At 46.2% G+C, this 12,530-nt stretch overlaps 2 protein-coding genes across 7 annotated transcripts in view; both read left to right on the top strand.

Moving 5' to 3' along the window:
* Positions 1-8,144, top strand: part of Kars (lysyl-tRNA synthetase) — a 19,074-nt gene extending 10,930 nt beyond the window's left edge. Inside the window, exons 4-12 of the mRNA XM_021171131.2 lie at positions 3-95; positions 1,394-1,513; positions 2,829-2,991; positions 3,097-3,270; positions 3,421-3,506; positions 4,118-4,203; positions 5,006-5,132; positions 6,581-6,724; positions 7,881-8,144. Of these exons, the coding sequence (XP_021026790.1) occupies positions 3-95; positions 1,394-1,513; positions 2,829-2,991; positions 3,097-3,270; positions 3,421-3,506; positions 4,118-4,203; positions 5,006-5,132; positions 6,581-6,724; positions 7,881-7,979 (1,092 nt within the window). The 3' untranslated portion in view covers positions 7,980-8,144. The remainder of the gene's footprint in view (positions 1-2; positions 96-1,393; positions 1,514-2,828; positions 2,992-3,096; positions 3,271-3,420; positions 3,507-4,117; positions 4,204-5,005; positions 5,133-6,580; positions 6,725-7,880) is intronic.
* Positions 8,145-9,561: 1,417 nt separating this feature from the next.
* Adat1 (adenosine deaminase tRNA specific 1) overlaps positions 9,562-12,530 on the top strand; it is a 27,823-nt gene continuing 24,854 nt past the window's right edge. For 3 of the 6 annotated variants that reach the window (XM_021170148.2, XM_029481001.1, XM_021170143.2), the window contains exons 1-3: positions 9,562-9,645; positions 11,238-11,446; positions 11,726-11,794. In XM_021170148.2, the coding sequence (XP_021025807.1) occupies positions 11,278-11,446; positions 11,726-11,794 (238 nt within the window). In that variant the 5' untranslated portion in view covers positions 9,562-9,645; positions 11,238-11,277. Of the gene's footprint in view, positions 9,646-9,735; positions 9,755-11,237; positions 11,447-11,725; positions 11,795-12,530 lie in introns of those variants that run through there. The other 3 variants (XM_021170147.2, XM_021170144.2, XM_021170146.2) reach the window with 3 other exon arrangements.

Here is a 12,530-nt window from a genome sequence, read left to right as displayed (position 1 = left end):
TGATCCTGAACGACTTTGTGAGGCAGAAATTTATCGTCCGCTCTAAGATCATCACATACATAAGAAGTTTCCTGGATGAGCTGGGCTTCCTAGAGGTGACGAGGGCGAAGGGGTCTTTACCTGGAACGGTGCCGTTTTTGCTGTGCTTGTCTCTCACAGTCCCATCTTTCCTTTACACAGCATACCCTGCCAGGGTCCGTCATGCCTGAGCAGTGTCTCTTCTACCTGTTTAGTGCTCATGGGGCAGGCTTTCAAAAGAATGCACCATCCCTGTGCTAATGATGCCACTTTCAGTAACACTGGAGGGTCTGTAGCATTAAAAATATCTTTAGAAGCCAGGTAGCGTGGCACCCTTTAGTCCAAGCACTTAGGAGGGAGGTATAGACAGGCAGATATATGCACACACGGATACTCTAAATACATATGTATTCTCTCTACATATGGAGTACACATGTAAATGTTTCAGCGGAGTTTTATTTTTTGGTTTAAATACAAATTGTAGTCATGCTATGTGCACTCTAACAAACCTGCTCTTTTTTATGTGCACATTGCATGCTGGTGCATGTGTCTGTGTGCACGTGCAAAGGATGGGGAGGATGCCCAGTGTCTTCTATAACTCTTAGCCTCTTTCTTCTTTACGACAGGTATGTATGTGTAGGTTTGTACATGGGAATGCCAGTGCCTTTCGAGGCCAGAGCACTTGGGTCCTCTGCAAGAGCAGTAGGTGCTTTTAACAGCTGAGTATCTCCAACCCTCTGATGTGTAGATAGTAAATACTGTAAATGCCTCAGATACTGTTCTGTTGCTGTGAAGAGACACTATGACCAAGACAATTCTTATAAAGGAAAGTGTTTACTTGGTGGCTGGCTTATAGCTTCAGAGGGTTGGTCCAGAATCATCATGGCAGGAAGTATGCCAGCAGACAAGCAGGCGGGCCTGGGGCTGAGAGCTTAAATCCTGGTCCACAGGTTGTAGGCAGAAAGACTGAGAAAGAAAAGACAGTCACACAGACACTGGGCCTGGCACAGGCTTTTGAAACCTCGAGACCTCATGCCCAGTGACACGTCTCCTCCAAAAAGGCCACACCTTCTCCTGATCCTTCCCAAGCAGATTCACCAACTAGAAACCAAACATTTAATGGGGACCATTCTCTTTCAAACCACCACAGTAAATGAAACCTAAAAGCTGCAGCATTCATTTATAGTTCTTCTTACAGCCTGTCAGCATTTACAGTACTGTGTTATTAATAGGAATGGAGATGCGGTTCTAATGAGTCAGATAGTCTGTTCATGTTCTTTGTTATGTGACAGGCCTAGTCTATGTTACATGCAAAGAATGCACTGTCCTCAAGGCCTCTGGTTATCTAAGAACTGTTTGTTTCTGTCTGTTTTAGATCGAAACTCCCATGATGAACATCATTCCCGGGGGAGCTGTGGCCAAGCCTTTCATCACCTATCACAATGAGCTGGACATGAACTTGTATATGAGAATTGCTCCAGAACTCTACCACAAGGTAGTCAATAGCCACACACCCTGTCTCCTTCCAGTAGAAGGAGGCTGGAAAAATGACTGGCCAGACCAGTCCAGTCTGCAGTAAGGAGCAGTGAAGTTAGATAAAGCAGCCAGGAGGAGGCTCCAGTTCTGTAGTTTGGGGATTGTGATGTCCTTGGGAGCAGCTGAGGATTGTAGGCATCGTGTTGTACAAGTGTACACACAACCCTGTTCCGGTTAAAGCTTTAACTCAATCCCAAAGCTTTAGCTGCAGTCTTCCTGGGGTTAGATCTCAGTTCTGTCTGCCTACCTGCCTGCCTGCCTTCTTCAAAAACTCTCTACAACTGCCATGGTGGCAAACACCTTTAATGCCTCACTCAGGAGGCAGAGGCAAGCAGATCCTTTCTTTTACCTATACAATGAGTTCAAGGCCAGTGAAGGCCATACAGGGAGACCCTAGCTCAAAAGAAAAGAAAAGAAATCTACCTCTGAACTACATCCCAGTCCTTCTCTGTTTAGTCTTTCATAAAAGAACTTTTGCTGGTCTTAAATTCTTTCTAGAAAATTAAACGAAATCTCTTCATATTATCAGTATAAATACCAGAGACTGTCATCCAGGACTCTTAGTTGCAGCTACGTAACAAGTTAAAGCAAGATTTATTCACCTGTGTAAGAAAGCCACAATAGGGGCTGGTGAGATGGCTCAGTGGGTAAGAGCACCCGACTGCTCTTCCGAAGGTCCTGAGTTCAAATCCCAGCAACCACATGGTGGCTCACAACCATCCGTAATGAGATCTGACGCCCTCTTCTGGTGCATCTGAAGACAGCTACAGTGTATTTAGATATAATAATAAATAAATCTTAAAAAAAAAAAAAAAAAAAAAAAAAGAAAGCCACAATAGCCTTAAAGGCCAAGGAGTCCTGCCTGGAAATGATGCTGGATCATATCACTCTGTCACCTACTGGGCACAGGTCACTGCACTAGAATTTCAGTAGCCTGTTTGAAGATGGCTGCCTCTGGTTCCCTTCACCACAGTGAGTTCTGTGTAACACCTACACCTTCCTTTGGTAGCTTCCATGCTGACGTGTCACTAGTGTGTCTGGCAGGTGGAGAGGCTTTGGAGAAACTCAGACCCAACAAATAAGAAATAGCAAAGATGCAGGAAGAGACTCGGGAGTCCGGCACAGCCAAATAAAATCAGAAGCAAGTTGATGTCTAAAGACAGCAGGGCACTGGGCATCTTGAATGGAGAGCGTACCTAAGCTATGAAAAGCAGTTAGTTCCTAGGAGCCTGTAGGGCTGTTAACACATGACTGTGGCCGTGTGGTTTTGGTAGATGCTGGTGGTTGGTGGCATTGACCGGGTTTATGAAATTGGGCGCCAGTTCCGGAACGAAGGGATTGATTTGACTCACAATCCTGAGTTCACCACCTGTGAGTTCTACATGGCCTATGCAGACTATCATGACCTCATGGAGATCACAGAGAAGATGCTGTCAGGTGAGTCCTGCTGCCTTCAGCTCATACTCGTGTGGAAGACGGCCGTGCTGCCTGTAGAGGAGAGCTTCTGTTCTCCGTCCTTGAGAGGGCTGCTTTCTTTCCCAGGGATGGTGAAGAGCATTACAGGCAGTTACAAGATCACCTACCACCCAGATGGGCCGGAAGGCCAAGCCTACGAGGTCGACTTCACCCCACCCTTTCGAAGAATCAGCATGGTAGAAGAGCTTGAGAAAGCCCTAGGTGTGAAGCTGCCAGAAACCAGTCTCTTTGAAACTGAAGGTAAAATATTATACTCCACCATGTGGCCTGCCTTCTTGGTCAGCTCCAGATTTATTTGGGTTAAAGCTAAAATGTCCCACCTGTTGTATTTATAGACATTTTACACAGTGATGTTTGTTCCCTGTCCTAACTTACACATTTCTGTCACAGAAACTCGAAAAATTCTTGATGATATTTGTGTTGCAAAAGCTGTTGAATGCCCCCCACCTCGGACCACAGCCAGGCTCCTTGATAAGGCAAGAGACCATACTTGTGCTCGTCCAGTGCTTACCAGCACCCTGATCCCTAGGGCATGGGTCCCCCGGGAGAATCCTTCCCTGCAGCTTCTCGGGGAAGCCTTACAGAGGATGAATTGGATTGGGAAATGTAGCTCAGTGGTAGAGTACTAACTTAGCAAGCCAAGGCCAGGGAAGGGCTGGCTCAATCCCCATCCCCAGATCCCATTCGCCTAACTGGGCCGCCTCGTCCAGCCGCAGTGGGAGAGGATGCACCTAGCCCTGCAGAGACAGACGTGATGTGCCAAGGTTGGGGTGATCCCCAGGGGACTTCCACCCTCTCAGAGGAGAAGGGGAGGGGCACTGCGGAGGAGACCAGGAGTGGGGAGACACTGATCAGGATGAAAAGTGAATAAAATAAATTAATGAGGGAAAAAGAAATATAAGCAAAAAGGAGCTTTGAAATGTAATATTTCTCTTCTGCCAAATAGTGTATATTATCTTACTCAAAACTCTGTCCTTTGAGAAAGCTACAAGGTGAACTCATCTGTATGGAGTTAAAACCTTCCCTTGGGCTGGACTGTCGCGGTGTTGAGAAGCCACGTCTAACTCTGCTCTGTTTTCTCATTAAGCTCGTTGGCGAGTTCCTCGAAGTGACATGCATCAGTCCCACCTTCATCTGTGATCACCCACAGATCATGAGTCCTTTGGCCAAATGGTAAGACAGCTTGTTACTGCATAAAAACCCTTAAGTAGGACTTGGGCCTCTGTGGCTGTACCTACGCAGCAGAACATTTACTTAACGTGAATCTAGGCCTAGGCTCAGTCTTCACTACTGCTTTCTAATAAGTATTTATTTATTATATGTAAGCACACTGTTGCTCTCTTCAGACACACCAGAAGAGGACATCGGATCCTCATTACAGATGGTTGTGAGCCACCATGTGGTTGCTGGGAATTGAACTTAGGACTTCTGGAAGAGCATCAGTGCTCTTAACCACTGAGCCATCTCTCTGGCCCTTCAGTAGTGTTTTTAAAAAACAAAAAACAGAAGTTTAGTGGTATAAAGTGATAGAGTTTTTTTGATGTCCTGTGTTGACTTGGTGGTGGTCTTTCCGTGACATGCATTGATATAATATCTAAGATGGAAATCCTGTCAGGGCCTCTTCACATGATCTCTCTGGCAGTAGTCTGTTGTCAGCATGGTGGTTCGGTTCTCAAGGCAGGCATCCCAAAAGAACAAGCCTCAGCAAGCAAATATATGCTAGACGTTTGCCAATACCTCCTTGACCAAAACAAGTGGGAGCCCAGAGTATGAGAGCAAAGCAGAAGGGCCTGCCTGGGTTCAGTCCATCCCCGTGCCTGTCAGGAGTGTAGTCAAGTCTCTTGTCTCTCTCACCTTTACTCTGGTACCAGAGATCAGTGCTGAAAGTTGATGAGGCTTCCAGTTTTGACTTTTGGGTCAGACATTGCATTATGAGAGCTCTGAAAATTCATCCTCTGTGGTCTTGCGTCCCCAGGCACCGCTCCAAAGAGGGTCTCACGGAGCGCTTTGAGCTGTTTGTCATGAAGAAGGAGATATGCAATGCCTACACTGAGCTGAATGACCCTGTGCGGCAGCGGCAGCTGTTTGAGGAGCAGGCCAAGGTGAGTGAGTGAGACTGGCATCTGTTTACCCCCACCCCCACCCCCACCCCAGCTCACACCAGGAAGCACCACCCTTAACCCTGTGTTGCTGGACACTTTCTTGGTGTTTTACCTAAGCCAGGGAGGCTTCCCAACTTTTGTATTGTAGTGTGTGTGTGCGCGCGTGTGTGTGTGTGTGTGTGTGTGCGTGTGCACTTGCAATCAAACTTGAAGCCTTTGGAAGAGCATCTCTTACCACTGAGCCAACTCTCCAGCTCCATAAAGAGGCTTTGCAGGAGGAAGTCCCATTCAAATAGAGCTGCTCTTTTTGTTTTTGAGACAGTCTGGGGTAGCCAAGGCCACATTGAACCCTTGACCCTCTTGTCTCTGCCTCTGAGGGCTGGGGTTACAAGGCTGTATACCACACCCACTCACACTGGCTTTTATTATACAACACATATAGTTAGTTGAAGATTGCCTATATTTCGACACTCATCTCAAAAGTACATTTAACAAGGACATACTTTTATTTTTTTTATTTATTTATTTATTTATTTTGGTTTTTCGAGACAAGGTTTCTCTGTGTGGCCCTGGCTGTCCTGGAACTCACTCTGTAGACCAGGCTGGCCTTGAACTCAGAAATCCGCCTGCCTCTGCCTCCCAAGTGCTGGGATTAAAGGCGTGCGCCACTACTGCCTGGCTGGGCATACCTTTTCTTAAACTATACCTTTCCCCCCCTTTTTTGAAAGGGGGCAGGTATTGTTGTTTTGTTTCACTTTGTGTCTTGAAACAGAATCTCTATGTTGTAGTCCCGGCTACCTCTGCCATGGTGGCTGATTTCAGGAACTAGAGAAACATGCTTTAGTTTCATACTGTAGTAGCTGAGAACTAGTCCATTTGGAGTCCCAAATCCCCAACCAGATTTAAGAAGACAGATTCTGTCTTTTTAAAAATTGCTGTATATTATTTGTATAAAATAATGAGGGCTGTCTGGCTCCCTTAACTTTTGTGACAAGATCTCACTGTTCAGGCTTGGCTGGCCTAGAGTTATTTATTTAAACCAGGCTATCCTCCAGCCCTTGGCAATCCTTTGTCTCAGCCTTCCTAGTAATTTGAACTACAGATATGTACCGTTACATTCTACTTAAAATAGGTTTCATCTCTGAAGTCTCTGGAAGTCATTTTCCAGCAAGTTAATCAGAAATTGTCCTGGGCACCTCTGGTGCCCCTTCTGAAAGTTAGAGTCTGTTCATATGGACACTGAGATTGCCTAGAACTGTGGGTTGAGCCCTTTTTGGTCTCATATCAGACATTTACATTATGATTCATAACATCCAAATAATAGTTATGAAGAAACGCTGGAACCATTTTGTGGTTGGGTCATGGCATTAGGAAGGGTGAGGACGCTGACTAGATCCCAGACTAGCTGACTTGGATCCTTTTGAACATTTGACTCTTATTTTCTCTAGGCCAAGGCTGCCGGTGATGACGAGGCCATGTTCATAGACGAGAACTTCTGCACTGCCCTGGAATACGGGTTGCCCCCCACAGCCGGCTGGGGCATGGGCATCGATCGGCTCACCATGTTTCTCACCGATTCCAACAATATCAAGGTATGTATGCAGGGGCCTCCCAGCTCCTGCTTCGACAGAACTCCACTGCGCTGGAGACAGCGTAGAGGGCCTGGTAAAGAAAGCAGAGGCTCAAGAGGTTCTATTCTACGGGAGGAGACTAGTAAGCGTGTGGCTCTGCAGGATTTTAGTCTTTCCTGCTTGAGACAGGAGGAGGGTACTAATGGTTTGCTTTTCTTCAGTGTCCAGGGAAACGCCAAACCCTCGCTACATGTTTGGCCTTAAATCAGTCCTTTCTGTGAGGTGTGAAGATGGGTTTTGCTGGTGTTGTTACTCGTTGTGAGACAGGATCTCATGTAGCCTGGGCTCTCTTGGAACTCCATCAGTAGTTTACAGTGACCTTGATATGCCTGGTATTCCTGCCTCTACCTCCAGAACACAGGGATTATGTTGGTGGAGGCCTAGGAGGAAATTCACTTTTGGTTTGCTTTGTTTTGTTTTTGTTTGTTTGTTTTTCTACATAGGGTTTCTCTTTGTAGTCCTGGCTGCTCTGGAATTTACTCTGTAGACCAAGCTGATTTCGAAATGAGAGATTCCTCTGCTTCTGCCTTCTGAGTGCTGGAATTAAAGGCATATGCCATCACCACTCAGCTGAGGTTCACTTGTAAAGCAAAAAAATACATTTGGCTCATTTACACCAAAAGCATCCCTTGTGCTTGCAGAGGCCAGAAGAGATGTCAGATCCCCTAAAACAAGTTACACGTGGCTATGAGCCACCAAGTATCTGCTGGGAACCACATCTCGGTCCTCTGCAAGAACAAGTGCTCTTAATGGCTGAGCCATCTCTCTAGCCCCAGGAACTCAATTTTACTTTCTTTTGGCATGGGACCCTAGCAGGTTCTGTGCCCTTGGCTGGGTTCGTACTTCTAGATTTCGTAACAACAGGCAACAGCAAAAGTAGGATAGCGGGGAGAAAAATCCATAGTGCCCTGTTATTGAAAGATGGGGTCTTACTACATAGTCTGGTTGTCCCGGAACTTAACCATATGTAGACCAGGCTGGCCTTGAAGTCGGGTCACAGAGTTCTGCTTGCCCCTGCCTCCTGAGTTCCACTGTGCCCAGCTCCCAGTGCTTCTGAACCTCAGCGGATGCTCTGCTCTTCTCAGGGAGTAAGTGTTTTCTCTTTCCTCTTCTCTAGGAAGTACTTCTCTTTCCTGCCATGAAGCCGGAGGACAAGAAGGAAACTGCCGCGACCACTGAAACCCCAGAGAGCACAGAGGCCAGCCCCTCTGTCTAGAAGGCATATGCAACTATGGCGTCTGCATCTCAGCAGATCTGGTCTGAGGGAGCCATTCCTGTGTGGCGCCGTCTATCTGCCCACTGCAGCCCAACCTCCACAAGAGAGAAGAATTAAAGAATTTCTTTTTATTCCTTGTTACCAAATAAACCATTTCTCTCTTTACCCATGCAGTGGTACTTTTTCAACCCCCAGACTGCTGGTCTGATGAGTGGCCTAACTAGAGCTCTGTCATTGTATTCTTTTTAAGATTTATTTTTATTATCAATTATGTGTGTGTGTGCATTTAGAGTGCAGGTGCCCTGAGGCCAGAGATGTTGGGTCCCTTAGAGCCAGAGTTATAGACATTGTAAACTGCCCAGCACGGAGGCTGAGAAACGAGGGTCAGCCCCATGGGAGCAGGGTGTGCTCTTAACTCCTAAGCCAACTTCTCGGCCCCGCCTGCAGTCAGAGTCTCTAACAAATGTATATTAATGTCTGTTCAGTATGAGCCATTGTGCTGAAATACAGGAAACAACCAGAGAACAAAAATCAAGTCACTCCTTCCATTAAATTTACTTTTATTTTCTTTAGGGCTTGAGTGGGGAGTTGAGGGGGAACCAGACCAGATCCAGTGCAGGTTCCTTTCTGTTGGAGGCAGACTTAGACTGCAGTACAGGAGACTTGGCTCAGTGCTGCAAGGGATTGATGCTCTTACAGAGGACCAGGCTTCAGTACCCAGCACCCGTGTGTCAGGCAGCTTGCAACCGTGATCCAGTTCCCAATACCCTTTTCTAGCTGCCTTGGGCATTTGCATGCACATATGTGCACAAATTGACAATTGATACAGGCACATGCACATAAATCTTTTTAAAAATATATGCATGCATATATGTCCATAAGACTGTATTGGGGGCTGGAGAGATGGCTCAGCGGTTAAGAGCACTGACTGCTCTTCCAAAGGTCCTGAGTTCAAATCCCAGCAACCACATGGTGGCTCACAACCATCCATAATGAAATCTGATGCCCTTCTGGAGTGTCTGAAGACAGCTACAGTGTACTTACATATAAAAAATAAATATTTAAAAAAAAGAAGAAGAAAGGAAAAAGGAATAGGTTTAAAAAAAAAAAAAAAAGACTATTTGAAGAGCCGGGCGGTGGTGGCGCACGCCTTTTAATCCCAGCACTCGGGAGGCAGAGGCAGGCAGATTTCTGAGTTCGAGGCTTCCTGGTCTACAGAGTAAATTCCAGGACAGCCAGGGCTATACAGAGAAACCCTGTCTCGGAGAAAAAAAAAAAAAAAACGATTTGAAGAATAACAATGGGTTATGAGAGAAATGAGTGAGGGACAGGTCATCCAAGCCCATGACTGAGGTGAGAAACTGTCAGAGGATCTGCTTATAGTTCTGTTCAAAATTTTGATGAGATGTGAGCTAAGTCGGTCTTCGGTCTTCGTTGCTGCGGAGGCAGCTTCCTCCACATCTTGACAGTAAAACTGTCCCACAGACTACAAAGACCAGCGTGCTTTGCGGGCGGAGCTTGACCGGAGCGGTCCTTTAGGGCGTCACTTCCGCTGCGCAACCGGGTTAAACGAGCGTGGCGGTAGAGCGGCATCGCGTGGAGGAAGCGGTGGAGGGTGCGGCGCGTGGATAATAGGGTGTGAGGGACTCCGGCTCGGCGTCTCGGGGTTAGCTCTACACAGTTGGCCTTGTGTGGGGGAGAGGAGACTGTGAGGACCTGTGTCCACTGCCCCCGCGGGGAGGGGTCTCAGCCCTGCTAGGTGCTCCAACCCTGCGGTAGGAAGGGTGGAAAAAGAAGTGGGTTGTTTTTTTTTTTTCAACCTTTGCACTGTTATTTTTAGCCAAAGCAATACCTGTTGTGAGCTGCTTCGTATGAAGGAGCCCTGGAGTTGTAGAGATGAATTACAGCGGACCCAAAATATCGAAACGTTCAACAACTGCGTGAATGACGTGATGTAGTTTGGACCGCTTCGTCCCCTTGTTTTGTAGTTCGTAATGTGTACCTCGAATTTAATGGCAGGTGTCTACCTTCATAAAATAAACTTCTGTGATGCCTACCAGGAACTAACAGGATTCTGGGATTCCTCCTAGAAATACAAGACTTCTCTGCATTAGACTTGAAAGTTACAATCTGTCAGCCCCTGCCAGAATAGTCATTACCATTTACTGCAAAATGTTCCTGCATTTTGCAGAAGTCTTAGAAATACCTTGCCAAAACATCGAATCAGAGCTCAGAAAAAAACAAACAAAAAAAACCAATTCTGTTGTTTATTCTACAAATGCTCTGCCATCTCTAGCCATCGCGTGATCCCATTTACGGAGCTTTTTATATAATCAACTGAAGTCGAGCTATATCCAGTGAGCGCTAACAGCCAAGAGTGGGAGAATTTCTTCTGCCAACCGTCATAGGCCTCTTTCAGATCTGATCTGCTTAATGTTCTGTTAGGTTGTATGGAAGTAGCTTCGTGTGCCCATTATGTTGCTTCTCTTCCGCCACCAATACAAATTTCCCAGATCACCAAATGTTGTATCTTTTTAATGCTAATCACAGTATATAGACATTTGCCTTTTTAAATATTTATAAGAGATGTTAAATACTAGCTAGGTGGCACATGCCTTTAATCCTAGCACAAAGGAGGCAGAGGCAGGTGATCTCTGTGAGTTCCAGGGCACCCAGGTCTACAGAAAACAAGTCCTAGGACAGCCAGGACTGTTACACAGAAAAACCCTGTCTAGAAAAAAAATGTTAAATACTATTAGTCATGTTTTAACAGATGTGAAAACGAATTACCCAGGAATCACACAGTTAATCTATTAAAACTGAAATTGAAACCTAGAAAGTATAGCTCCATGCCCACACCCTTAAGCACTACTGTTGTAAGAGCTTTCAGTGAGAGACTTTGGAAACTTGCCAGAGTGAGGTAGATTCACTCTTCTGTTTGGAAAACGGAGGAAAAGAACATTTGTCTCAAATGAAACCTTGTAAGGTGCTAACATGCCCAAAGCAAGCTGAAATCTGAGAGGACAGTGTAAAACATAGAATAGCCACATTCATTAACTTATCATTTGTGTTGATCTTGAAGAAATAGCTTGTCTTCTGGGCTTCACTCTTTTCTTTATTAAAGATGGGAGGGGAGGGAGGTTAATACGAAAAAAACCAACAACCTTAGTCTGAGCACTGTGGGGCTTCATTAGAGATGGCTGGAGCGCTGGAGTGAGGTTCTATCTTATTATGCCGTTTCTCCTTTCTGTTCTGAAGGATTTGGCTTTCTATTGTGGCCTCAGCTCCAGCTCCACCTATGTGGACCGCAGATGAGATTGCTCAGCTGTGCTATGCACACTATAACGTCAGACTGCCCAAGCAGGGGAAGCCTGAGCCAAATCGTGAGTGGACCTTGTTGGCAGCTGTGGTGAAGATTCAGTTTTCAGCTAACCAAGCTTGTGACATCCCTGAGAAGGAAGTTCGAGGTGAGAGCCCCTTTCTCCCTGTCAGCAACCATGCAACTTACTGGGTGGGATGCAAACTATGTTAGGTGTTTTCCCCCATTTTGCCCACCAGGTGGCGCAGTACTTCTGGTGGCGACAAACCACCCCAAGGGAACTGCAGTCCCGTTGAATCCATCTGTGAGAATCCTCCAGAGAACGGAGGAATGTGGACTTATTAAACCGAAACACTAGGAAGTGTTCAGCCTCTGAGAGTTCACTCGCTTAATTAATGATTTGTTTTGTTTTGTTTTTTCCTCTCAGTGACAAAGGAAGTTGTCTCAATGGGAACAGGAACAAAATGCATAGGCCAGTCCAAGATGAGAGAGAGCGGTAAGCAAAGATTGGGCTCTAAACTGTTGTCTCTGTGCTAAGTCCATACTGCCCTTGTCAAGGAAATGGGGCCAACCTGGTTAGAGTGACTGACCCTTCATTTACCACTGACTGTCCCCAGAATTCGAAGACTGTTCTTTGGTTTTGTTTTGTTGTTGTTGTTGTTTTTCGCGACAGGGATTCTTTGTGTAGCCCTGGCTGTCCTGGAACTCTATAGACCAGGCTGGCCTCGAACTCACAGAGATCATCCACCTGCCTCTGCTTCCCAAGCGCTGGAATTAAAGGTATGCACTACCACCCAGCTGACCATTCATTTTTTTAAAAAATGAGAATCCAGAGCTGAACATGGTGGTACGTCCCTGTCAACCCCACACTAGATGCTGTGGCAAAGACGTTCAAGACCAGCATAGTAAATTCTCTGCCTCAAGAGAAAAGAAGGAAAAGAAATCCAAATCGGAGCAGAAATCCCCAGGCATGTGCTTCTGAAAGGCAGTCAGCGCTCTCAGGTTTGAACCAAAGGTTCCTGAGTTCAGTCATCCCACACTACATCTGGAAGGCAGTCAGGCTCAATAGGGAGAAGGAGCAGCCTCAGAGTTTCTGCAGCCCGGGAAGCAATCTTTTTTTTTTTTTTAATTGGGTATTTATTTCATTTACATTTCCAATGCTATCCCAAAAGTCCCCCACATGCTCCCCCACCCACTCCCACTTCTTGGCTCTGTCGTTCCCTTGTACTGAG

Source organism: Mus caroli, chromosome 8 (assembly GCF_900094665.2).
Source record: "Mus caroli chromosome 8, CAROLI_EIJ_v1.1, whole genome shotgun sequence".
Classification (NCBI taxonomy): Eukaryota; Metazoa; Chordata; class Mammalia; order Rodentia; family Muridae; genus Mus; species Mus caroli.
The sequence above is the reverse complement of the archived record's forward strand: the minus strand, read 5'-3'. Positions and strand labels throughout refer to the sequence as shown.